The sequence below is a fragment of the Mya arenaria genome, chromosome 3 (assembly GCF_026914265.1).
Source record: "Mya arenaria isolate MELC-2E11 chromosome 3, ASM2691426v1".
Classification (NCBI taxonomy): Eukaryota; Metazoa; Mollusca; class Bivalvia; order Myida; family Myidae; genus Mya; species Mya arenaria.
Window position 1 is genome coordinate 72,587,562 of NC_069124.1, and position 25,318 is coordinate 72,612,879.

The 25,318-nt window shown below is 34.9% G+C and overlaps 3 protein-coding genes across 5 annotated transcripts; 2 read left to right on the forward strand and 1 right to left on the reverse strand.

Annotated features, from left to right (window-relative positions):
- Window positions 1-684: 684 nt before the first annotated feature.
- Window positions 685-17,295, reverse strand: LOC128228527 (protein FAM81A-like). Of its 2 annotated transcripts, none has more exons than XM_052939882.1 (6): window positions 16,931-17,295; window positions 6,825-7,393; window positions 6,094-6,342; window positions 4,918-5,160; window positions 4,500-4,610; window positions 685-4,060 (listed from the first exon to the last, which is right to left on the reverse strand). In XM_052939882.1, exons 2-6 carry the CDS (start codon window positions 7,206-7,208, stop codon window positions 3,845-3,847), a joined length of 1,203 nt encoding a protein of 400 aa, XP_052795842.1. In that variant the 5' UTR covers window positions 7,209-7,393; window positions 16,931-17,295; the 3' UTR covers window positions 685-3,844. The 2 variants fall into 2 exon arrangements, with proteins under 2 accessions (XP_052795842.1, XP_052795843.1); XM_052939883.1 differs by lacking the exon at window positions 16,931-17,295 and adding an exon at window positions 8,706-8,793.
- Window positions 9,555-16,084, forward strand: LOC128228526 (protein FAM81A-like). Of its 2 annotated transcripts, XM_052939879.1 has the most exons (8): window positions 9,555-9,735; window positions 10,937-11,195; window positions 11,760-11,912; window positions 12,746-12,838; window positions 13,046-13,294; window positions 13,790-14,032; window positions 14,308-14,418; window positions 15,467-16,084. In XM_052939879.1, exons 2-8 carry the CDS (start codon window positions 10,950-10,952, stop codon window positions 15,746-15,748), a joined length of 1,377 nt encoding a protein of 458 aa, XP_052795839.1. In that variant the 5' UTR covers window positions 9,555-9,735; window positions 10,937-10,949; the 3' UTR covers window positions 15,749-16,084. The 2 variants fall into 2 exon arrangements, with proteins under 2 accessions (XP_052795839.1, XP_052795840.1); XM_052939880.1 differs by lacking the exon at window positions 11,760-11,912.
- Window positions 17,296-20,787: 3,492 nt separating the features above from the next.
- Window positions 20,788-24,581, forward strand: LOC128229383 (acetylcholine receptor subunit beta-type unc-29-like). Its single transcript, XM_052941272.1, has 3 exons — window positions 20,788-21,164; window positions 22,409-22,503; window positions 22,881-24,581. Exons 1-3 carry the CDS (start codon window positions 20,805-20,807, stop codon window positions 23,710-23,712), a joined length of 1,287 nt encoding a protein of 428 aa, XP_052797232.1. The 5' UTR covers window positions 20,788-20,804; the 3' UTR covers window positions 23,713-24,581.
- The last annotated feature ends 737 nt before the right edge of the window (window positions 24,582-25,318 follow it).

Here is a 25,318-nt window from a genome sequence, read left to right on the forward strand (position 1 = left end):
AGTCCAGGCTACCCATGAGGTTTTTGCGACACTTGCAGATGAAGGCATATAAATGTCTGACAAAAATGATTTAATTGTACACTATGAAGTCGAATGGCCATTACTCTGAAATTTTAACTTGAAAAAAGCCTTTTAACATCTTTTTTTGACTACTAAATACAAACGTTTTTCTAGGGTTCTTACCGCGGATAATTGTCCATCCTGTAAAATGTCCGGGGTCTGTTAAGTAGGAGAGATTCATACCAGAAGCAAGCAGGGTCAGGGGGCCCTTTTGAAATTGTTCAAAAAGTCATTTACTTTTCAATGAATCTCCTACCGTTTTTTATGCAAATAACCAAGCCTGTTTTAGAAGCCTCTCTTAACAATAGTCTGAAGTTCATAGCCCTCTGTACAAAAAGCAGTCAAAGCCCCTTTGCCCTGATATGGGTATAATTCCCACCTATTCAAACAGACACCAACCAGGCTATTTTTCAGGATTGACAATTATCAGCTGTTGAAACCTGTTTATATGACCCGACATTGGCGGAGAAATAAAAAAAATGCCTGAATATGTTAATAAAACTTATAATAATAGAGACAAACTAATGGTATGGTCCCAGCAGTCCGGTCTCCTTGGCAATCAAGCCAATCATTACAGGCAAATAACTGGCAATATGGTGTTGCTATATAGAATACAAGGATAATTGGATGAATGTACCACCTGTCAGATGAAAGAAGCTGTGATCACATGCTTCCAGGGAGGGGATAATTGGTGCGGTATCTAAAAATGACACACAAGACAGGATTGTATCGTCTTGTGGCATATGAACTACAAAAACACAAGACAAGCAGTTTTTTTAATTTATAGTTTTATTTATAGAAATACCATGAAAATGCATTTGCAAGATGTATTTTGGATCTAAACCCTGACAATGTAATGAATGAACATGAATACAGCCATGATAGAAAACTTGACAGTTCAGACTAGACTGGTTACAAAACTACATTCATGATGATGGTTACTGTTGTTTAACTAAATTAAATACTGCTGTATTTTGGCATTATGGTATATACTTGATCGTTAAAAGGTTTTTAAAAATCTTATAATTTGATTTTAGTCTGTGGAATAAGCTTAGGTTTTACAGTCATATGAACAAAAGTGAGCGGTTCTTATTTAAAAAAGAGGGTATGACTCAACAATTATTGAAGCCTTAACTATGGGCCTTGTATATGTGCGTCTTGTCTCTGGCAATAAGATTACTGAGTTCCCTTTGAAAATAATGAAAGGTTATTCAGTTAAGGTCAACGTTTTTACCAACAATAGAACCAATTATTTTTTTCAAAAACGGGTGAGATAAAAGTTTTGACAGGAAGGAAATCAAGGAAATATCAACATGCAGATGCCATAAGTTGATGGGCATGGAAGTGACATACAAAATGTGGCACTCGTTTTTATACCAGCATATCACAACTTGCTCGACACTCAAATGATGGCAGCAATAATGAATGGTGATATAAATATCTGGACATCAAACATAATGGACGGAATTGGAATGTAAAAGTTGCTTCTGAACTAACATATTCTATCTACAACACACAGGAAAACAAACTATATAGCATGTATATTACTATGGCTAAATGATATGGTAAAATACAAATGTATAATGAACTCGATGCCAAAAATGTGTGATACAATATCAAGGTTGGCACAAACATGTTGCAATTGACAAGAGGAGTGTCCCAACTAAAACATATACGAAATAAAATAAAAAGTATCTTTGATATAAATAACATTGGTAAAATTTACTTGCATGAAAAATACAAAACTCTTTGTAATATAAGATGACATAGAAACAGCTTTAAAAGATAAATCGATAGTTCTTGCAAGTACAACTTGATAAAAATAACTGACCCCATTTACAACAATAACTTGATGGTATGTAAATACAACATGCCATAAAGATTCCAATGTAAAACAACACGCGTATCACAGTGGAAGACGAGACTAACAAGTAACAAATAATGATTGTTCTACCTATGGGTAAGTTCATCTGGACCCCAATATTTACATATCATGCAATTCTATTTCACATGTGCCATGTAAAACAACACTTGATGCATATTTCAGCCACAAAAACTGTACCCGGGTGCAAAGAGCCAATGCAATTCTGGGCACCTGAATCCAAAAATGTACAAAATGTGGAATACTATTTCACACAATTCATATGTGCCATGTAAAACAACACTTGATTATATTTCAGTGACAATAACCAAACTTCGGTGTGATGCTATTTGGCATATTGTGACATCGAACAATAACAGCTTGAATGTTGAAGCAATTCTCATAATTTTGTGAAAAAAACGTATAACTCAGTAATAATGATCCTATTACAGTCATGGAAATTAGACCTTCTTACACTTGTGCTTTTTACCTTGGTATTCAATTTTGCACTCTGGACAAAATTTATACTTAGTGATTGATTCACTGGAGGTGTCAGTGTTGGCTATGGCAAACTTCTCTTTAAGTATTATTAAATGATTCAAAATTAATAGAAAACAAAATACAAAAAAACAAATACAGCATTAAAATTGAGAACAAAGGATAAGCTCTTGAAAAATCTTCAAAAAGAACTAAAACAAAAATATGAGTGAATTAAGATTTTTCATGCATTTCCTACACAAATGAACACACCGTTGTAATAATGAGCACATGAATCCTTTTCTTGAAAAAATCTTGTTTTATCGTTATTTAAGAATACTATGTCTTGCATTTTTTAAATCCAGAATAAAATAAACATGCGTCTTAAATTGAATTGCATCTATTCTTAACACAAAAGTTTGTTGACAGCACATTTTGACTGAATAATTATCATGTAGCTTGAAATATCTTAACATTAGAACAAATCAATGAAGTCTTGGAGGTGTATGACATATTCTAATTTTGATTATATTTGACTACATAAAGTTAACATACTTTTGGCAATTTCAATAAAATCTCTGAAAGTATTTAACCCTGAGTTTTTAACAAAAGGTAACTAAAACAAAAGGTGCTAAAAATATTGTTAATCTGTAGTGCAATACCAATCACTATAGCATTAATATTTTGTTTTTTATGAAAATACTAATTTATACATTTATTTTTTATTTCATTTGAGTAAAAAGATGTATAACTAGTAAGAAACAACGAGTGATGTTTGTCAAATGATATGCCCCGTGAGTGCCACTTGATCAGAAAGATATGATAATTCAATTCAAAGCATTGACAATTAACCTTAGACATATTGACCAAAATCATAGGGTCATCTGCAGGCCACTGAATTTCCATGGTCATAGATATCAATAAATTGTCAAGTAATTTTGTGGACAAAGACTGTTGACTGTGTTCTTGACCTTTAACCTACGGTAGTGATCCCAAAACACAAGTCATCTACTGGTCAAGGGCAACCTGCCACTAAAGTTTGATGGTCCTAGGTCAAACTGGTCTCCAGTTAGTGCATGAACAGTTAGGTAGTGCAAGTTTTCAATAGACTATTGACCTTGATTTTTGACCTAGTGACCCCCCAAACAATAGGGGTCATATTTGGTCAGAGGCAACCAGCCACTGAAATTTTATAGTTCAGAGTGAATTATTGTGCAGACAAAATTTTGTTCAGAACATACAAATGGAATGACAGACAGTGCAAACACTATATACTATCTAGAGGAGCATAAAAAGAATTTCATTCAAAGTTTTGGACTCCATTAATAAGCTTCAACATTATCTTGCAACCTCATAATTCAATTTCCAGAACATACTTCTCGTGCTGCATTAATCAACCAAAGATCCCTTTCACCCCTAGACTCCCTCCCCTTAACTCTCACACCCTCAGACCAGAACAACCATTTTTCGAATCTGGCTGATCTCCTTGCGTAGCTGGTCCTCGAGGAGTTTCCTCTTGCCCTCCATCACCGTCTTCATGTTGCTGATGCTCTCATGCACCGTTGAGAAGCCGTCTCTAGTGTCACGTTTCACCTTGGCAATTTCGTCGTGCTGCTGGCGGATAGCCGCATCCAGCCTTGTTATCACCTTGTTCTCTATGTGCTGGAATCATACAAGCATAATTACTTCCAGTGGCAAACACTGCCTCAATTAGGATGATTTTTATTTTTGCATGACCAATTATGGTAACTGGTTGTAACACACCTACGCCTATGGTATGAAAAATCATGGTGTTATTTAAGCTGGTAAACTATACAATTATAGGAAGTAACAAAAAGTACATTTAATATAACAGTTTTGTATACGTGTTTAACACCAGACATACCTAAAAAATGAGATGAAATAATTCTAACACCTATGTACAGAAATTCACAGTTGATTCCCAATATATCTAATAACTGCTATATGTCAGCATGATTTCACATGGAATCTGAACAATACACCTCAAAACTGATACCAAAATTAGACAAAACTGTGGAAAATATACAAAATACTGGTATAAAAGACACTGCCAGGCCAATGCATCAGTTCTGTTAATTACCTGCTGCATTTCGGAGAGGCGTTCACCCTCAGCACGGATCATGTTGTCAAGTTTGTTCATGCGTTCCTCCATCACATATTGTAGCTCTTCCAAACGACCATCAAGCTTTTCCTGGAATGTATACAGTTAACATGTTTGTAACCCAATATGTAATGTGAAGTCAACTAACTTCTCAGATTGCTAATACTTTGTTTCAGAGGATATGACTGGAGGATAATGGTACATGTAGAAATACAATACAGGATTTATCATGTAGCTGCTCACTAATTAATACCAGAAATGTACACCATTACCCTGGCATCAAATAGTCCTTGGATGTATATCATCATATGATGTGCAGACTTATCATTTTATAACATTTAATAAACATGTAAATTTATTTCATCATTATGTGACACCAAAACCAATATCCCCATACCACTGCCTGGTTCTGGACTTGCGCTTGACTGTCCATCATGGCAAGCAGCTTGCCTTCAAACTTTTCGCGCTCCACCTCTGCGTGCTGCTGGAATGTATTGATGCTGTGTTTCAGATCGTCTATCACCTGGCGAGTGCGAGCATCAAGTTGCGCCATCTGCTGTCCTGCGTCGCTCTCTATGTGCTGCATCTTCATCTTCGATTCCCCATGTGTACGCTCCAAACTTCCCGTGAGTGACACAATCTGGAAATAGGTAAATGATATTTTTATATGTCCTAGTTCAAGTAAATTCCAAACATTTGCTGAAATAGTTGACCATACATGGCCGGAGTCAATGTTATGTGATAAAACATGTGACAGTTAAATACATAACTGTGTTTGTGGTTTTCTTTAAAAAATACTTCATAACAACTGACATTTTTAAAAAAAATTATGATCAACAATATATTCCATAATAATTGCAAATATCGCAGTATTAATGGAAATATCATGTATTCTGGAAATATCAGCAAAACCCAGCTCTCAGCAAAACTTAGCCCTCAGCAAAACCCAGCCTTCAGCAATACCAAGCCCTCAGCAAAACACAGCCATCAGCAATACCAAGCCCTCTGCAGAACCCAATCCTCAGCAAAACACAGCCATCATCTATACTCAGCCCTCAGCAAAACCCAGCTCTCGGCAGAACCCAGCCCTCAGCAAAATCTAGCCTCAACAAAACCAAGCCCTTAGCAAAGTTCAGCCCTCAGTAATACCAAACCCTCAGCAGAGTTCAGCCCTCTGGCTCAGTAATACCAAGCCTTCAGTAATAGCCAGCCCTCAACAATACCTAGCCCTTAGCAGAACCCAGTCCTCAGCAGAACCGAATCCTCAGCAATATCCAGCCCACAGCAGTACCCAGCTCTCAGCAGAACCCAGTCATCAGCAATACCCAGCCCTCTGGAAAACCCAGCCCTCAGCATACCAAGCCCTCAGTAATTACCAGCCCTCAGCAAAACTTAGACCTCAGCTATACCAAACGGTAATTATAGTAGAATTATCTTATATCGTCATGTAGTTCATAATTTAGGCCACACCAAGTTGATAGTTCATTCATAGAATTTGCTGCTCTTCCTTTTTTTAAAAAATGCATAAAAATAGTGTTTAAATGACAAGATGGTTGACCAGCACAACAGTTACCTTTGACTCCATCTCATGTATTCTGTCCAGAAGTCTGTTCTGCTGGTCTGACTGCCCCTGCCCCACCTGTTTGACAGCCTCGAAACACTGCCGGATCTCCTGCGAGAGTTTTGCGAGAGAGGAGTCACACCGCACAACCCGCCCCCTTAAGTCGGTGAGGGTAGCCACGTGGTGAACCTCGAGATTCTTGACAGCTGAGTTGGTGCCCACGGCGGCATTGTCTCGGGCTTTTATCTGCTCCTCCAGATTCTGTTTTAATGACATGATATCACATTAAGCATATACAACCTGACATATGTATGTTTATGAAAAACAATGTGCATTGCACGGTGTTGGAACAGCATTGTGACATGCTGGTATACAGATATTTCTTTTAATTGCCTAGTTTCAGAATTTAATACAAACATTTAGTTAAATAATGAGTTTTTAATGATCATACATGTGTCTACAGTGCAGGTCCCCGTTTCAATAACATATCTGAGTCAAAAACCTTGAGCTGCTTAAGAGTGCTCGGAAAAACTTTATGGACAGAGTCTATTTGATAAATGACATAATGATAAATATGGGCTTACATCTTTAGAATCCTTTGCCTTACAATCTTCACTGAAATGGGGGCTAGATAAAACAATCTGACTGTTGCTGACATGTTCTCTGGCTGGATTTTCCAATCCCAATTGCAAACACATGGTATTAATTTATCTTTTGTAGCTTAAAGCCTTGGGGTCACTTACGGAAATATCACCATTGAGCCTGTTGACAACTGCCGTGATCGTGCGGATGTGTTCCTGTAACATGGATCGGGCATGTTTCTCTTCCTGCCACGTCCCGTGTGTGTAGTTTAAACTCTCAATCACATCTTCTTTTGTCTTGAATGCTCGATCCATCACGGCTTGTGAATTCTTCTCTTGTTGCGCAATCCTGTCCTCAAGAATGTCCAATCTTGATGGGTTCCTGGATGTCCCACGTGAACGAGGAAGTTCCTGCACGCGAGGTGAGTTGTATCTTGTGTCATACTCGGGAATACCATTCTGCTGTCTTTTAGGTGGAGGAAAGGAATCATAATCATCAGTTGTGTCATAAGGGGCACGTAACTGTTGCCTGTGTCTTCCAGCCATGGCGACTCTGACCTCAATAATACCTCCTCAATGCAGTCACTTGCACTCTTGTTAAGGTTTGTATGTATGTCTCCACACAATGATGTATAATAATATAATTAAAGTGTCCAATGCTCTCTGAATACTCGAGTCAATATTTCACATAGTTGTGCAGGAGTTTGAATGTCTTAATAGTTGAAATTTATCTGAAAGAAATTGAATAGAGAGTTTAGGTCCTTGAGCAAAATAAACATTATATATTGTTAATGTTTAGAATCTATTGAATAAGAAGAAATCATTCAATTGAAATCTTAAGTCATACATAAAGAAAAAATATTCCAATTTGCACAAATCTCATACGGTCATGTAAACTTCTATTTTCTCATGTACACACATTGTATGGCACTTCAATGGATAAAATGTCAAACAAATTTACAGGTGACCATTCTTCATTGCACAGAATTGCATAACAGCAATAGTAAATAGTTCAACTTCTGAGTTCCTTGGAGAAAACTAAGAGGTGCTTAATATCATTGAAGTATAATTGATCAATTAATTACACTGAAAGAAAAACATATCTCCATGTTAGTATTTTCAACTGTCACCATGCTTAAACAAAATAAAGCAACCTTTGGAATGGATTAATGATGTTTTTATTATACCTCATTTCAATGACAACTAATAACAGCTACCTTAATTACAAACATAATATAACATCATAAAAAAATACACTGCCTCATGTAAACACTCTTGAAACTTCCATGTAGGTTTGTCCCCAGAAAAAAGTACCAAGCTTTGTCATAAATAAGCATTTTAAGAGTGGCTTTATAGTCATTTCAAATGCATGTGTTATCTGTATATATCATATATAAATGAATGTATAAATGAAAGCATAATTTAGGGAGACTTTTCACTGCTAAACATTATATGGTAGATGTAGGTAGGTGGGAATATCTTCTTCTAAAAGTAAAGTTGATTCTCAGAATACCATTTTCAGATTGAAAATCCATCCAATTTTTTCTGGGTTCATTTATGCATTTATACCTTGCAAAAAGCTACTGATATAATTTATACAAAAATAAGAAAAACAAATAACTATCAGACTTTCTTTTGTCCATGGGCAATAAAACAATTGGGATCAGGTGCAAAGAGTTGTGGTACTGATCCAGTAAAAAAACAACAGCCTTGTCGTTCTGTCTGTGTGCTTTATATTTTATGACCACAAAATTGAAAATTAACTATTTTTTTCTGTGTTTTTTTCTGTTTTAAGTGTCATAGATTTGTTCCCTGGATTTAGTATTCATGAAAGTGAAAAAACACCTTAATAGACTGCTTGAGACATGAAAGCAGTGACCCTTTTCAATCTGTATTATCTGTTATTAATGTAAACAAGATCAAACTATTCACAACCATTATGGGTTTGAAGTGTGCAGAGATTATCAGATTCAAATTTGATCATTTGATTACCATTGATCACCATAATAGTGCATTCTAATGCATAACAATGGTTATAAATACCTATTTCAAGAGGAACTGCCAAAATACAACACTCAATTTCCATTTGCAGACCATTTAATAAAAGAGGAACTTATATTTCAACATCAACTTTAATTGCTTCTAAATGCTGTTTTATGTTTACATGAAAAGCTTATGTGAAGTTCAGACATTCTCATTCATCAGAGGTTTGATAGTGATAAATCTTAATGTTGTAAACATAGCATCATCACTCTAATGTGCGAGAATGAGTTCCGACAGCTCTTTATTAGTACACGAAACTATATTGTATGAAATTTTATGAAAAAAACGACCCACAGCCAATTGTATAAAAGTGGTTAAATCTTCAGTTTTTGTCAAAGTTGACTAAAATGTTATATGATTGGTCAATATTCATCTAATAATTAATATAAACCAATCAAATAATTTAGATTTACTAACAAGCCTACTAAGCTGCTGATTGCTACATTATAATAAAATATCTAAAATGCAAACTTTTAATACTAGTTTTCAATATTAGTCATAATCTCTTTGCATATTGTAAACTAACTAAAATAAATCAATTTAGATACATCTTCATAGAATTTCAGTGAAATTCAGAACTTTTTTTTTTAAATTGAAAATCAATTTGGCAAACATTAGCAGTAAACATCAATAAAAAGTACATCAGAATTTTAATGAATGCTCATCTTTCAGACAATTTTCTTTCAAAACTTGAGACCCAGGGTATATCTATTTCATATTATTTATCTACATTAATGCCACATTCAACAGCTTTCTATTGACTGAAAGCGTCAAAGGAGGGCTTGAAAAAATTGTGGGGCTCTCTCTATATATTGGCTATTGAATATCTCTGAAAACGTGTAAGCGTTCACTAGTAAACATCCGTAAATAATATGGATCTGTATCTTGGATTGACTAGATTGAGAAATTGAAAAGTGTACTTTAACAAACTTATCATCTTTTATTATGGTTAATTTTATTTTAAATGATAGGCAGTTTTAAATCATATTATTTCTCTTTCAGCTATAACAGAGTGATAAGACATTAGAAGGTAAAAAATGTAATAAAAAATAAAAGTATCTTTTGTGTTATTGGAAAACTGAGCATGGAAAAAAAAATATATATATGGTTATTTTGAGTTCCTACTATGTTAGATATTATTTTCTAAAATAACTTTATATACAATATGTAAAATATATCTATAATTTGTGGATTTACAAATTCTGTTTAGTTTGTATTTTATTTTATTTTTATTTTTGTTGAAAACATCAAGTTTTTAGTATAATAAGAACCATTTGTTTTGCTTTTATATAAATTTGTTGCTGTTTTCTTTACCACTGATGTTTGTTAAAAGGTCTTTAAGTATCAAAATATTAGGATAAATATTCTCTGGAATAGAAAATCCTTTAGACGTCAAACCAGATTTCAGAAATCAAAAGTCATTAACAAACTTAATGGATTAAAAAATGGTGATAAAAATATATTTTATTATACATTTATTTTGGTAAATCAGTACTCTGCTGTTATTGATTTTAATCATGTGAAGCCATATATTTAAAAAGAGGCTGGGTTAGTGAGCAAAATATGATCTCGACCAGTTAGCTGGTGAAAGGGTTATAAGAATATGTATATGGTAAATAACAAAAATAAATGTTTGTCACATTTAACAAATGTTTTGGTGAATATATGCGCATAATTTTTAATGATTATCTTATGTTTTACAGGCGACAAAATTGGTAAAATGATAGGCATTATAAGCCCAATTATTGGCTTATTTGACAAGATTATCAAATGTTATGTACATCAAAAACCTCATTTATTAGCTTTGGGACACAATTACATTCCCAACTATGGTAAGCCAGAAATAATCAGGATTTGTAACCCACACATTTCAAACTTATTTCAAATATAGAGATTTTCAAAGGCAGAAAACAAGTGCAAACAAAATCAAAAGTATCACAGAATTATTACAATGATCATTTGTCAAAACTGTATAGTATGCAAACTTTAACAAGGTAGGAAAGTACTACGTTTACAAATAAAATAAAAAGTGTAAATTGTTACTATAAACTTTCAGAGAACTATTTGTTTTCATTAAGTTCTGCCAATCATTATCTAATAAAATCATACAGAAAATGTGTCACAATTATATGTGGCATGAACATTGAATTATTTTTAAAATTGATTGCTGAAATTACAAAAAATGGCTGTATGACAATTTTAAATAATGATGACATCATTACTATATACAGCTAGCCAATCAAAATGAGCTACAAGACAAGCAGCAGCCAGGTGTTTCCCCATATTCCCCAGCAACCCCAGAACAACCAGCAAGTGAGAACGCGCATGAAGCAGGACTTTACAGCCATACAAGTGGGTGACCCACATGCAGACCAAGATAGGGACAGCCCAACAGTTCATGTCCGACAAACCCCACCCCACAGGAGATCCCAGCCTGTGGACAGAGATAATGGGACACAATCCAAGCTGGATGCTCTCGTGTCAAGACAGGTACACAGTGAGTTTGTTTTAGGAGATTTAATAGAATTGAAAAATGCTTACAAAGAATCCAAGCAGACAAGCAAAAAAATCATATCACTTTTCTAGGAAATGCTTGTTCAATTTGAATTGTTACTGTTACATGAAGTATTAACTTGATGAAGAATAGTGGTTCAACATCAATTATTTAATGTAATATATTTATTTTATTTGCAAACCTCTCAACTACAAAACTCTTTCTACTAAGTATGAATTAATTGCAAGCAAAATAGTTTACAAAAGCAAAAGCCGGCAAGCCCTGCACAAATAAAAGGTTTGCAGGGCTTGTTCAAATTCTAAATTTCATATACCCCGGTAGCAGAATTTGTTTTGATTTTTATGCGAAAAACTAATGTAAAATTTTGGGTCTGTTCATCAGAAATAATGATACTGACTGTATCATCCTCTCTCATTTGCCCATACTACTAAATCCGTGCGTCAGTTATTCAGGGAGGTTTCACACTACCATTTTGATTATATACACATCATTATAACAATTTAAGTTTAATTATAAACTTAATAAACCCGGTCATCTAGGACCAGCTCCTGCAACACCAAGAGCAAGTGTCACACAGGCAGAATGAGATAGCGGACCACCTGCGCAATCAGAACCAGAAAATGAATGAGGCTCTAATTAAACAAGTCCTTGCCAACAAGGAGGACATGATTGCAAGGTTCAACCAACAACAGGTACTAACTTAAAAGTAATAGCCAGACTCTAACAATGACAGTTACACACTTTGTTGTATTATAGCAAGGTTTAACCAACAACGGGCACAAACTAAGAAGTAATGGCAAGGTTCAACATACAACAGGTACATACATGTTCTTAGCTGTTAATGCAACTATTGCAAGGCTCTTCCAAAGACAGGTACAAACTGTTTTGTAAGTGCCAGACTCTACCAATGACAGGTACAATTTTAGTTGTAAGTGCCAGACTCTACCAATGACAGGTACAATTTTAGTTGTAAGTGCCAGACTCTACCAATGACAGGTACAATTTTAGTTGTAAGTGCCAGACTCTACCAATGACAGGTACAATTTTAGTTGTAAGTGCCAGACTCTGCCAATGACAGGTACAATTTTAGTTGTAACAGAATGAAAGTGAAACCTCTCTGTTATCGTTGTTGTTCTAAAATGGAACACTTTATGTACATCTGATTATGATTATTGTAGTCATTAATTTTTTAAATCTTACTTGAAAAACTTTGGGATAAACAATGACACTGATATTAAAGTTGATCACATGACATACCTTGTATGAGTTGAATACCACCATTATGTATTACACTTGTAACATAACTTCAAATGATGTCATTACGCCCTACTTATTTAAGGTCAAGCTTTTTACCAAGAAAAAAATTAGTGTCATTTTTGGTAATACAACATATACAGAATTTTATGAAACTTTTTCTGGAAATGTTATAAAGCTTGCCAATTTTTTGGCCAATTTTTCCTTCATTTTGTTGCATATTTTTTATAAATATTTATAGTAAATAGCTTCTTCATCTTATAATCCCTAGGCCGATGACTGGGACTCGTCGTCACGGGATCTTCTACAGCAGCACATCAAGTACATGGTCGCAATAATCCGCCGGCTCAACACAGACATTGAGGTGGGTAGAAACGTATATGGATAGAAATATTGCTATAAATTGCCACAGTAATAAGAGGGACAAGGAACTATATTTGGCATAGTATATAATTACTGCATTCCTTCTTTATTCAAAAGAACCATGCTCAGATTGGCAGCAAGTTTTCAACTTAAAAACTCAAATTTCCAAGTAATGCAAAATTCAGTGAATGTCATGTTTTACTATCAGGGGCTGGAAGCTGAACTACGAGGTCGAGATATTGCAGTGATCGGCACAAATGCAGCAGTCAACAAGCTTGAGGTCCACCATGTGACCATGTTACATGACCTGCGGGGACGTATCGTCCGCTGTGACACCTCGATCGCCAAACACACAAAGGACATCATCATGGTAATGGAAGAACTACGGAGATTAGAGGGCCTCATTTTTGGTACCAGAGAGAAACTGACAGCCGACATACACCGCCTTGAGGCTGAGGTTGGTTTCTTTGCCCTTGAATCAGTAACTACAAATACTTTTATCAGAATATCCTAATAAGAATCCAATGAACAGATTTTCAGACACCATCTCTTCATAAACAGATACAAAGTGACACAATCTCTTCATATAATGATACAAAGTGACACCATCTCTTCATATAAAAAAAGTGACACCATCTCTACATAATAAGATACAAAGTGACACCATCTCTTCATAATAAGATACAAAGTGACACCATCCCTACGTAATAAGATACAAAGTGACACCATCTCTTCATAATGAGATACAAAGTGACACCATCTCTTTCTAATAAGCTACAAGGTAACACCATCTCTTCCTAAAAAGATACAAGGTAAATATATAAAGATACCAAGTGTCATCATCTCATCATATAAAGATACAAAGTGAAAGAATTTCATTTTCAGCTACTCATACAGAAGTTCTGTTCGAAGAAATTAGCAAGATAACTAATGATACTGATTGTCATTTAAGGTAATGTCAATGACGAGTGAGCTAGAACGTCAGAACGGGGAACAGCGCAGTGAGATGAACCACATGAAAAGTGACACAGCCCACAGAATTACCATGCTGGAGGATCGACAGAAGGCTCGGATGGCGGAGATTCACGAGGCCATTGACGGTAACCGGGACAACATTGACCACTACTTGGAGAAGATGGATGCCAAGTTTAAGGCAATGATTGACAAGGCAACAGCTGGGTGGGGAGATATGATGGTAAACAGAATGTTAACAACTTTTTGTGTTATATTCACACATTATTATACTTTACAATAAAATGACACTTAATGCATGAAATGGACATATCATTGCATAGTGTTTGTTTCTTAAATTAGCTTTCTCTGACCAGAATGAATATAAGGATAAATTTAATGACCAGTAAAGCCCACAGAGTATTGGTAAAATTTGATTTGATTTTCCTGTGTTATCTGATGAGTTGTAAACATGATAACCCAAGACAATATGTATAACAATCAAATTAACACCACTAGTCGAGGGTAGATGCCAGAACTGACCAGAACATGATGTCCATCTTGTCCCGACTGAAGAGACTGGAGGAGCAGATGACTAGAGACAAACAGAACATGAAGACCGTACAGCAGGTACGAAAACTCTGGGTAAAACTAGTTAATAAAACTACAGGAGCTACCTCCCTTTGTTTCATGGAAAAGTATAGTAGTTGCTCCCCAATTGAATTACTAACATTATAATTGAGATAGTAATTAGTTCCAGTATTACACTGTATGTGATTCAATTCTATAAAACAATATTCTTATCTTAAAAATCAGTAATTCATTTTTTAAAATAATATGCAATCATTAATGCAACATCATCAATCACATTACTTTACAGGCAGAAGAAACAAAAATGGTATTGCAAAACATGGAATATGATCGTATTGATCATGTTATGAATTGATCATGTTATGATACACTTCAATGTCTTAATTGAACACTTTATTACTTAATTGAATCACAAGATCATTTACAACAAAACTGATTAGAATCCACTTCAATAATCACTGGATGTGTCACTCTATTGGGAGACAAAGATTAAAGAATATTTTTTTTATTACTGAATTTAAAAAAATAAATAAATCTCCTGTAAAAATCCTGAAGAAAGATTCCAGTCAGTTCCATCACTCACAGTTTATGCTCACTGTGTATAGTTAAATGTATCTATATATTTTCATCTAACGTATCAAAACACTTCAAATAAATTTGAGGGTCACAAAAGCACAAGATGGTGTAAACATTGTATTTTGTTCTATAATTATTGGTGTGCATGTTAATGTAATGAGAAACAATATGTCTCCACTTCTAAAATATATCATGAATGGTTTTTTTTCAAAATTGAGCAATACATTAGTTAAAGGATGCTTTTGTTTAAATGTATCCATCATTTTACTGAGTTTTGCCAGGAGACAGAGAAGGGAAAATGTCCAATCTTTTACATTAGAGTCTATAAAGAAAGAAAGATTCTTTCAGTAATTACAGAGAACGAAATATTTGAATGTTATTAGAAATAGCTTCTGCAAATACATTAAACATTAAGTCATTAAATTTTGTTCGGAAAAATGTTACAAAAACTTACTTGAAAGAAGAACACTGTTACACTGCTGTGATACATATGTTTCTAACGTAATTTCAGAACATTGAGGGCCAAGTGATTGCCACAATCCAAGATTCCCTCGAGTACCAAAATGCCGAGCTTGCCAAGGCTAAGAATGAATTCCGTAATGGATTCACAGAGCTGCAGGACAGCCTTGCAAACATGAAGCGTGTTGTTGAGGGTCGACGGAAACTGATGGGACACCAGGTGAACAAGGAACTTGGGATGGTGAAGAAGGCCCTTTTCATGGAGATGCCGCCACAAGAACAGCCAGGGACAACCTTTGTGGTGAAAAATATTGACCGGTCTATGGAGTGGTAAATCAGACCAGTGAAATACTATGTGTTAAATGTTTGGTACGGTCAATCTTTTCTCCCTGTTGGTGTTTTAAGGGTCTTTTGTTTTATTTATTTAATTAACCATTATAAAGGTGTACAAAGTACTTTCTTATTTGGTTTAGAAGTGAAAACCAATATAAAATTTTACTGGGACATGTATATATTGTTTTTGTAAAAGTGTAAAAAATGTGTTAGAAAACTATTTCATTACTTTTTAAAAAAAAGTACAATACCCTGCAAAAGATGTTTGTTAAGTCAGTGATTTTCTTTTGTACATGTAATACTACCTTATTAGGATCAATTAAAATGAGGATCAACTCTTGTGTACTTGATTGTGTATAAGAAATGAAAGTGTCTTAGACCTACTGGAATTATTTCAAATGGCTTTTCAAATGGCTTGCAAATTATTAATCGTAAAATTTAATATATATATATATATGTAGTTATGGTCTCTCTATTTTTGATATAACATGTTTGTTCAACTGTATTATTAGACATTCATCACAATTCAAGGACATTTTGCAAGCATTTATCTTGAGGGTCAAATCTTCACTGTCATGCTGGAATATAAATTAACTTTTTTGATGGGAAAATGGGGGCTAAATTTTGGCCCTAAACATCACAGATTGTGGGTTTTGTTGAGAATTCACATGGTGAGCACAAACAGATCTATACTGATTGATGTACAAATCTGAACAGGATACATTTCCCTAACACCAGGTAAAACAAGTTTTTTACAGTGATGGATAATTTGATGATCTAGATCAATACAGAGGCTTGACTTTCACAGTTTCATCTTGCATCATTGAGTATTTTTCCAAAAAAGCAATTCAATGTTCTAATACGCTTAAAATTTAAAATGAAGCATGAGTCCAAAGAATATATTAGAAGATGTTCAGTCTTAGAGTCACAAAATGAATGAAAATCTTCATGACAGTTAGGTCAATATCAACAGTTTTAAGCATTTATGAAAAGAAATTCTGTTCTATTTTCTTGACAACGACGAATTTTTGACTAGCTTTCGGTCTGCTTCTACATAAACTGGTTCACGTGCATTTATTATTAAATAAAGCCTCAAAATGAAAATATATAATGGACAGGAAAGTATTTCAAACTTAAACATAAACACTGCCATGTGGTCGAGCCATAAGGCACACAAACTTACATGATTTCTGACGTTACTAATTGATTGACGCCATGTTTTGTAAACAAGTTTGTGCTCGACTAGGTCACATTTATTTGTATACAGTCGATCGTTTATTTAAACCAAGTGAAAACCAGTCGAGTCAGTGGGCGAGTTCGTTTAACAAACTTACCTAGTACGGTTACTGTCCACTATTACTAACGCGTCAGATCTAAAACATATGAGAAGCATTTCGACATATGGATCCATCATTTCTAGCATATCCTTTTTGAGTTATATACAGTCTTTTTTTAAAAAGAGATAATGTATGGCAATAAAGTTTTCTTGTTAATATCATCATTATTTCACATTCTGTTATGATGACCTCGTACACATGTTATTACTATTCAATTAGTTATATATTTAGGTGTCAGTCAGTTCTGGCGTGCATTTTGAAGTTATAATAATATTTCAATGACGAACATTTGAGTGTTTGATTATTATCTTTTACTTTTGTAAAAACTAAATATGTGTTTATTATAATGAAAACACGCCATAGTCAATACATATGATGGTCATATATTACACAAGAAAATGTTGATATGAGAGCCCATTCGGAACACGTATCAGTTTTGTCCCGTATCGCATTATATCGGTGTATCGCTAATATAGCAGACCCCTAATTATAATCCAATTCATATTTGACTTTAGCGACAGGCCAGAGACTGGCTCCAGAGTTAACGCGTGGTTTTGACCTTCAGGACAGGGTTATTCCACCAGGTCGCAGATGAAATGGGCTTTTAGTATCACAAATATGAAAAAGAGATGCTAGGAAAGACGTGGCAATGGACAACACGACAGTGGGGCGTTTTATGGAGTGATCAATGTGCCATACATAGCACGATACTGGCAATAACAACAACACTAGTAACATTCCAAAGAGAAGACCACCCGATTGAGAGATGGCGATAGTGAAGATGAAAATATGCATGCTATACAAGACATTTTGTTAAATTTTAAGATTTCATGAAGGGGAACAGTTGTTGTGTTTTGCTATACACTGGTGCATGTTAAATAAACAGGCTTTCTCTAACCAGGGTTACATTTTTTTCCGTGCACTATTTTCCAAAAGCCTAAAATGACTTACAATCTTATCGGAGCACTCGCCGAAAGAACATTGCTCCAGAGAGAGTATAAATAACTTTACACACCCAATACCAATATTGCACTTCCAACGAGTCGACAAAGATCGCTCCATTTGAGTTGATGTTCGATAGGAGACCCACACTTTCAATGGTAACATCGAATGATTTTAACATAAATGACAAACAAAGACTCGAGCAGAATACAACAATGCGATGGCATAAGGATGAGGGAGAAGATTGTACTACAGTTATAGTGAAGATAATATAGGCATAGTATGTCAAGCACATATAAATGACCTAATTAAAGAAGATCTATACGAGCTGATGGAACAGGCAAAGAACGGGCATACTGGAGTGATAAGGAATGTGAAAACAATCCGTGGAAATAATCTATATATTCCCCGCCTTGGTCCCGTGAGGCGTAAACTATAGGTATGACATCGACGCGTTTGATGTAGACATAGAGAACATTGAGGAGAAGGAGGACAATATCAATGTTGACGAGGTTAAGGGAGTATAGGAGAATCGGGGATCAGAACTATTGATGTCACTATAGATGACACAGATTACCTAAATGCGAGTATGGGGACACCAGGATACATGTAGAAGAAGTAGCGGAAGAAGAGACAAAGATAACAGAAGATATCAACACTGCAAACGTAGGAAATATGGAATTTTGCTTAGCACCCCCTTTAATAACCAACACTTGGATACGATCGGAATTATTCCCCATATACCCTACTCAGACTGGGATACTTTTCAAATCGTTTTTATCGATTGACATCATTGTACTGACTGGTTAAATATTTGGCTACCCACTCGACCTTCTTTTATTAAAAAAACGACTTTTTTCCTCCGGCTTAACAGTCCTAAAAATGATCTTTAGCATTCAATTTATTTATTATCGTTCATTCATTGACCGATATTATATACTTGATACGTGGACTAATGTAGAAAAATAAATAGACCAGTATTTGGTATTGACAGTATCATTGTGTACTTTCAATAGCTTATATGCAACAAAAGATGATTCCCGCTGCTGCAAGTGTATTTCACCGGCTCATGTTGAGTGTAAGTGGAAAGGAGCGGGCTGTGGGCTGCTAGAAAAAATCGAACATTATTTTCCGAGCAGCAAATTGCGATTAATCTATTAATAATCTAGAGTCTAACATCATTGTCTATTGAAAATCCTGTAAATAAAATGCCTGAAAATTAAAATACACTTCAAACTAAAACTAGCGCGATATATGTAAAAAGTATTTGCGACAACTAGAGAACAAAACACCTCACCTTTAATTTATCTATCGCCTGCTCGCGTTGTCGGTGCGAAAAGCGAACGGACAAAAAGGCGGAAAATTGCATACCGGTAATTCAACTTCCATATAGTCTCGTATAATGGATATATCTGTTTTTGAACCAAAAAAATCACCACACAAAAATACATTACTTATACAGATTATATAGGTGTATGATTATTACAAATAATTGGTTATAATTACTGAACCAATCTTTCACATTTTGCTTTCAATATGTACAGGCATGCATACTATATATTTACCCGTCATATAACCCGAAGCGGTATTGTATTCGGAGCATTTAGATTATCTCAATTATTGACTTTGCAACTGCAATTTTCGCTAAACTCGGTTCAATTAAAATAACATGAACTTTCTACCGAAATTGAGATATTTATAAACAAAAAGTAAAAACATGTTTTCATATTTTCTAAAAGAATTAATTTAATAACAAACATTTGCCGGAAAACAATATTAAAAAGTGACTACAACAAAAACATTCATCAACAATCATACGTTTATAGTGACTTATTTCTTAAACCATTTTAAACAGTTAAATGCGTATTTTTGTTGCATAATATAGCAGTGAAAATAGTGTTATTTTACTGTATGATACAAATTCATGGTAGAACAGTGTATCCGACATCAGTTACGGTGTATCAAAAAGTGTTTTGTATAACCCAAACTTATTTTTACAGCAAGATTATTTAACAAAATTGAATGAATACATTTCAGTAGAACAAAACTTTGTAGTAATATACAGTGTGTGTATACCACGTGATAAATTACGTCATAAATGCTACGTCGGAAGGCAACATTTTGCTTAAAATAAACACTTAAATCAAAGATAACTTTTCTTTTACTACAGCATTTTAAATAAACAAATGGCAATCTATGCGCTTAAAGAGCTCCGCCTTCATGTTATTACAGGTGTTTGATAAGGTGATTAGTTTCATCAAACACATCGACAAACCTGTTTCCCAAAAAATGTTTTGACAGTGCTCCGTTAGACGGCCGTATTGTGAAAAGGTTTGTCGAAGTGTTTTAAGAAACTAAACCCTCAATCATACTCTTGTAAAAGACCGAAGACCGGGTTCCGTAAGCGGCGTAGACTGCGCTATGTTTCATTTAAAATGATGAAGAAATAGTAAAGTTATCTTTGTTAAACAATGTTTAAAATCTTCATCCGAAGCAAAATAATGCCTTTCGACCTAGCATTTATGACGCAATCTATCACGTGGTTTACACACACTGATATAGTGAAACACATCGTTCTTAAATACGAAGAACGCTTTTAAATGTTCTCTCTGTAGACAGGAACATAGCCACGCCTCCTCAAAATCAATTTGAAAACTGGAATAAAACCTAAACACTTCTAGAGACGGCAAGCAAAACAGAAAGCATATCGGAGCAACACGACCAGCACTTGGGACTCATAGCAAAGTAGAGGCTGTGATATTGTGCTCATAGCTCAAAATGAAGATGTCAGTTTTGTGCGCAATACTGGTACCACTTCTAGCTATGGTGGGCTTAACTCATCAGATGGACGCGGACATACAGACGATGAAACAGCTGTACAAAAACACCCTTGACGGCTACGACACGAGAATCCGACCCATTAACAACCAGTCCGCGGCGGTTTTCATCAACACCAAGTTCACTCCTCAGAGCCTGCTGGAGTTTGACACCTCGGAACAGAAGTTTTCGATGCTGGGCTACTTCAAGATAAACTGGGTAGATGAAGTTGTGCGCTGGGATCCAACCACCTTCGGGGAAACCAAGGAAATCAAGGTGCCCATTAATGAGATGTGGAAGCCCAGCCTCATCATCCTCAAGGTAAACATTTGTGACAAATGCACTTTTACCCCCAAATAAGATTTATTAAAATTAATAAAATTGTTTTGATATTCCAGAAAGGATGAATAAATGTCGAAAACAATGTTTCTTATGAAGGAATTTAATTTGAAAGAAAGGTGTGAAAACACGGTATTTCTAACTTAGACGATAGTAGATCACAGTAATCTTTTTGCACTCACCAATCATTTTATATTTTGCGTTTTCAGCTATTAAATACACGGTTACAAACTTGTTATCAGTAATAAATATTTTCCACAAATGCATTAATTAATAAGTAGTTGATGGATTTACACTGCAAATTTATGTGTGTTATACATGTTTATGTATTGAGTTTTGAATAAGACTGTCACTTTATATTAACAATCTGAAGTCAATGATTCTTATACTTATTATTGTTAGGTGTTCACGATGATTGCACAAACGTTGCAAATAACCATGTAATAGTATATATAATTAATGAAAAAAGGTTCTTTTGATAAATTCGGCATTCTCATTTTTTAACACAACTTTGTTACTATTTTTGTTTTTAAACTACTTAGTTTTACTCGCAGTCAACGAGCACCAAGAACGGAGCGGATTATGGTAACGAGAAAGCAATGTATAACATGTTCAGAGCATTTGCGCAGAATTTAGTAATAATGTTTAAAAATTTGAATTAAAGGATCTTAGTCCTACTACTCACTTAATTTTGAATCTGTATAAACGTCACAAGTGGCAACGTGTTGATTGTATTGTGTGTAACAAGTCAGTACATTTATACATTAATCGTTCTCAATGTCACGCTGTTACGCGAATGTCTGGTTTTGTGTTGTGGGTGAAACCGGTGTACCCACAGAAGGTAAAATTTGCATACGCTTAGGCCGAAACTCGAACACGTCACGCCTTCCAGACAAGCAGCACTATGTTCAATTAAAGCTAACAGTCACTCACAATGTGTACCCCTGTTGTACAAGAGCACAAATACTGCAAGCTGTGACCGAAACCGCAAATCGCTAATGTTAGCAGTAAGTAACTGAACTCAGGACGAAATTGGCTACGCGCGAGTACGTGTTTAAATTCAGATGCAATGTCACAGAGCAACAGCGGCAGACTACGCTTGCATCATTATATCTTGTATCTTATCAAGTCACAACAACGCGAAAAGAAAAAAAATCGTAATATATATTGGATTAGAGGTATGTCTAAACAAATAGTTTACATAAAAAACAAATATTCACTTGTAGGCGTACGACGGTCATGGAGTGGTGGGGACCAGCACGGATCTGGCCAAGGTCCTGCACAACGGCTTCGTCCACTGGGAACCGGAGGGCATCTACAGGTAAACGGATAGATACATGGTGAATGCTAGCATACTTTCTGTGTCACGTTTAGTTTAAATATTGTCTTCTTTCATTGTTTTTGTTAGTTTTTAGTTCTCTTTTATATTAAATCCAGCCTCCAACTATTGTTGTTTTAAATAATAAAATATTTGCGTTTGAGTTACATATTAAGATCTGAAACGGTTCATGCAAATAATAGCAATGCACAGTTTCTTTAACGAACCAGTAATTAACATATCCTTCTTTAATTTTACTATTTATAATAATAGTGTGTGTGTGTATTGTACATACCATGATATTTAAAGGAGATAATAAAAACAACTTTGATTGTTCAGTATATGAAACACATAATAGATACATATCTTCTTGCTTACAGCGTCGTGTGCAACGTGGACATTCAGTACTACCCATTCGACGAACAGGTATGCGTCATAACATACTACGTTTCTGACGAGACAATCAGGACGGTGGTGCTTGATCACTACCTGAACGTGGACATGAGCGAATATTCGGAGAACTCCGCCTGGACCATCGCTAGCACTAGGAGGAGCAGGTACCTAATGTACAACACGTACCACATCGACATCGAGTTCCGGCTTCAGCGACGCGCCAACTTTACAACGTTTACTCTTATCATGCCCCTTCTCATGTTGGCCTTCCTCAACATCTGCATTTTCCTGGTGCCGATCGGATCTGGAGAGAAAGGGTCCTTCTCGATCACGATTTTCCTGTCGTACGGTATCTTCGTGACCATCATCAGCGACACGTTGCCCCACAACTCGCTCCAGGTATCGTTCTTTGTCCTGTTTATCGTCATCCTTCTCATCCTCAGTGTCATTTCCGTCTTCTACACCATCATCCAGGCGAAAATCGTAGCGGCCGTCGGGGACAAAGAATGCCCTTGGACAATCTTCAAACCAGGCCGGCGGGCAAAAGGACCGGATGAGGTTGAACGGATAAAGGACAACAAGGAGAAGGAAGCCTTTGAGACGTTGCCAGAACAAGAGGAGGAGGAGGAGGTGTACACGTGGTCAATGTTCCTGGAGAAGCTTGACATCGTATTGTTTGTCCTCTTCTTCATCGTGATTATCACCACCACGGCCGTCTTCTTCTGGATGCTGCTTCGCCATGCCTCTCGCGATAATCCCGAGCCCGAGGACCCGTCTCCGACCCTCGCATACCCGACAACCACCACAGCTACAATGTAAAACGCTGTCAGTGGACCCTACCCGACAGCTGCCTGCTTAACAATCTGTACCCTACAAATAAATAAAGAATAACTACTGTGTACTGGAAACGCAGTACCTGGCGTCGAAAACTTATTCACACTTAACATAAACATAAAGCGATCAAGATAACGAAAATAAAACTTAATTTACCGAAATGAACTTCTATTCCTGCCGTATGAATGTTTATAATCATAAGTATTTATTGTCAACCAAAATGGGCGGAAAATTTACCTATATCGCAACCATGGCAGTTGTTTGTACATGTGCTATAATGACCACCGTGAATTTAAAAAAATATATATATTCTTCTTTTCCTTGTACAATTGTTTTGTATGTACTTGTTTATTAATATTTCGTGTTTATGTCTACGTTTTTAAACTGTTTGTCTTGTTGTATAATGCTACTTTTAACTAAGTGATACATTCTGAGTAATTGTATTTAAACAAATTGTCTGTTGAAGAGCACTGTTATTTTGGCTATGATAAGACATTCATTGATGATAAGCCATTCATTGAGCAAAATATTAGCAAGAACAACAAGGGGGACGACTCAAATTGACACTATTTTTCACTGTCCAAAAACTGGTAACAAAATTGAGGGATTTTAGTGGGTTTCATTTACGCCATTTTAAGGTGTTAAAACATTAGTTTGAAGCAAAACAAATGACTGATGGTTAAAGTTCATACTTTGATCTTGTGGTGCACGCTCAAATAAAAAAAAATGCAAAAAATACTGGAAAATTATTGTTTTGAAAATTTTAGATTTTTAACAAAATGGGTTAAAGATTCTGCACCAATGCAAAAATATAATAGAAGTATAGTTTAATACCCATTCTTTAACGAAATGCAAAAAAATCCACATTAATGGACTGTAAAATATTTAAAAAAAAAACATTGTATAAACCTGTTTGGATGCATTATGATAGGAGAAACCATATACTTTAGGCATATTAGTAAATATTTTTGTGTATAATAAGTATTTTTAGTGTTATAGTTTGCATATATTGGTTTCTTTACTGCAGAAATGCTCAATATCTATATGACCTGAAAATTCAAGTGTGTATATATTTCAGACGTCAACTATTTCGGACGAATATTTAAAAGTTTGCTTTAAGGGATGTGTTTTAATTTATCTACTTTGTTTTGATTGAATGTGATACTGTTTTAATTTTTGTAATAAATTGTAAGTGAAATAATGAAAAACTTTATATTAGAACTATATAATTATGAATGATGTTTTTAGTTTATAGATAAAAAAAAAATTGTAAAAGAACCAGTATTCTAATTCAGTAAAATAAAATCAAATATGTTAATATTTTAGATTAATGGAACTTAAACATTAATGCTTTAACTTTCAACAAGTGTTATTCGTTGCATCATTCTGTTATCAACATTAAATGTATTTAAAGGACTTAGTGTTTGGTTAGTAAAGTAATAACAATATTGTGGCTAAGATTTCAAAATGACATATATCATTTTATATTCATACTACAAGCAGCAAATTAAATAATTATGTGATTCAAATACTTTTTTTTTCTCTCTTTTTAAAGATACACTAACATTTAAGATCAAAAATGAAAAGCGCA

What these genes read in the sequence shown, in the direction of transcription:
- LOC128229383 (XM_052941272.1), top strand. Translation starts at nt 20,805, where the DNA reads ATGAAGATGTCAGTTTTGTGCGCAATACTGGTACCACTTCTAGCTATG. An exon ending in CCAGCCTCATCATCCTCAAG is followed by an intron (nt 21,165 to 22,408) that starts GTAAACATTTGT and finishes ATTCACTTGTAG; the next exon opens with GCGTACGACGGTCATGGAGT. An exon ending in GAACCGGAGGGCATCTACAG is followed by an intron (nt 22,504 to 22,880) that starts GTAAACGGATAG and finishes TCTTGCTTACAG; the next exon opens with CGTCGTGTGCAACGTGGACA.
- LOC128228526 (XM_052939879.1), top strand. Translation starts at nt 10,950, where the DNA reads ATGAGCTACAAGACAAGCAGCAGCCAGGTGTTTCCCCATATTCCCCAG. An exon ending in ATGCTCTCGTGTCAAGACAG is followed by an intron (nt 11,196 to 11,759) that starts GTACACAGTGAG and finishes CCGGTCATCTAG; the next exon opens with GACCAGCTCCTGCAACACCA. An exon ending in CAAGGTTCAACCAACAACAG is followed by an intron (nt 11,913 to 12,745) that starts GTACTAACTTAA and finishes TATAATCCCTAG; the next exon opens with GCCGATGACTGGGACTCGTC.
- LOC128228527 (XM_052939882.1), bottom strand. Translation starts at nt 7,208, where the DNA reads ATGGCTGGAAGACACAGGCAACAGTTACGTGCCCCTTATGACACAACT. An exon ending in GGCTCAATGGTGATATTTCC is followed by an intron (nt 6,343 to 6,824) that starts GTAAGTGACCCC and finishes TCATTAAAACAG; the next exon opens with AATCTGGAGGAGCAGATAAA. An exon ending in AAGTCCAGAACCAGGCAGTG is followed by an intron (nt 4,611 to 4,917) that starts GTATGGGGATAT and finishes TATACATTCCAG; the next exon opens with GAAAAGCTTGATGGTCGTTT.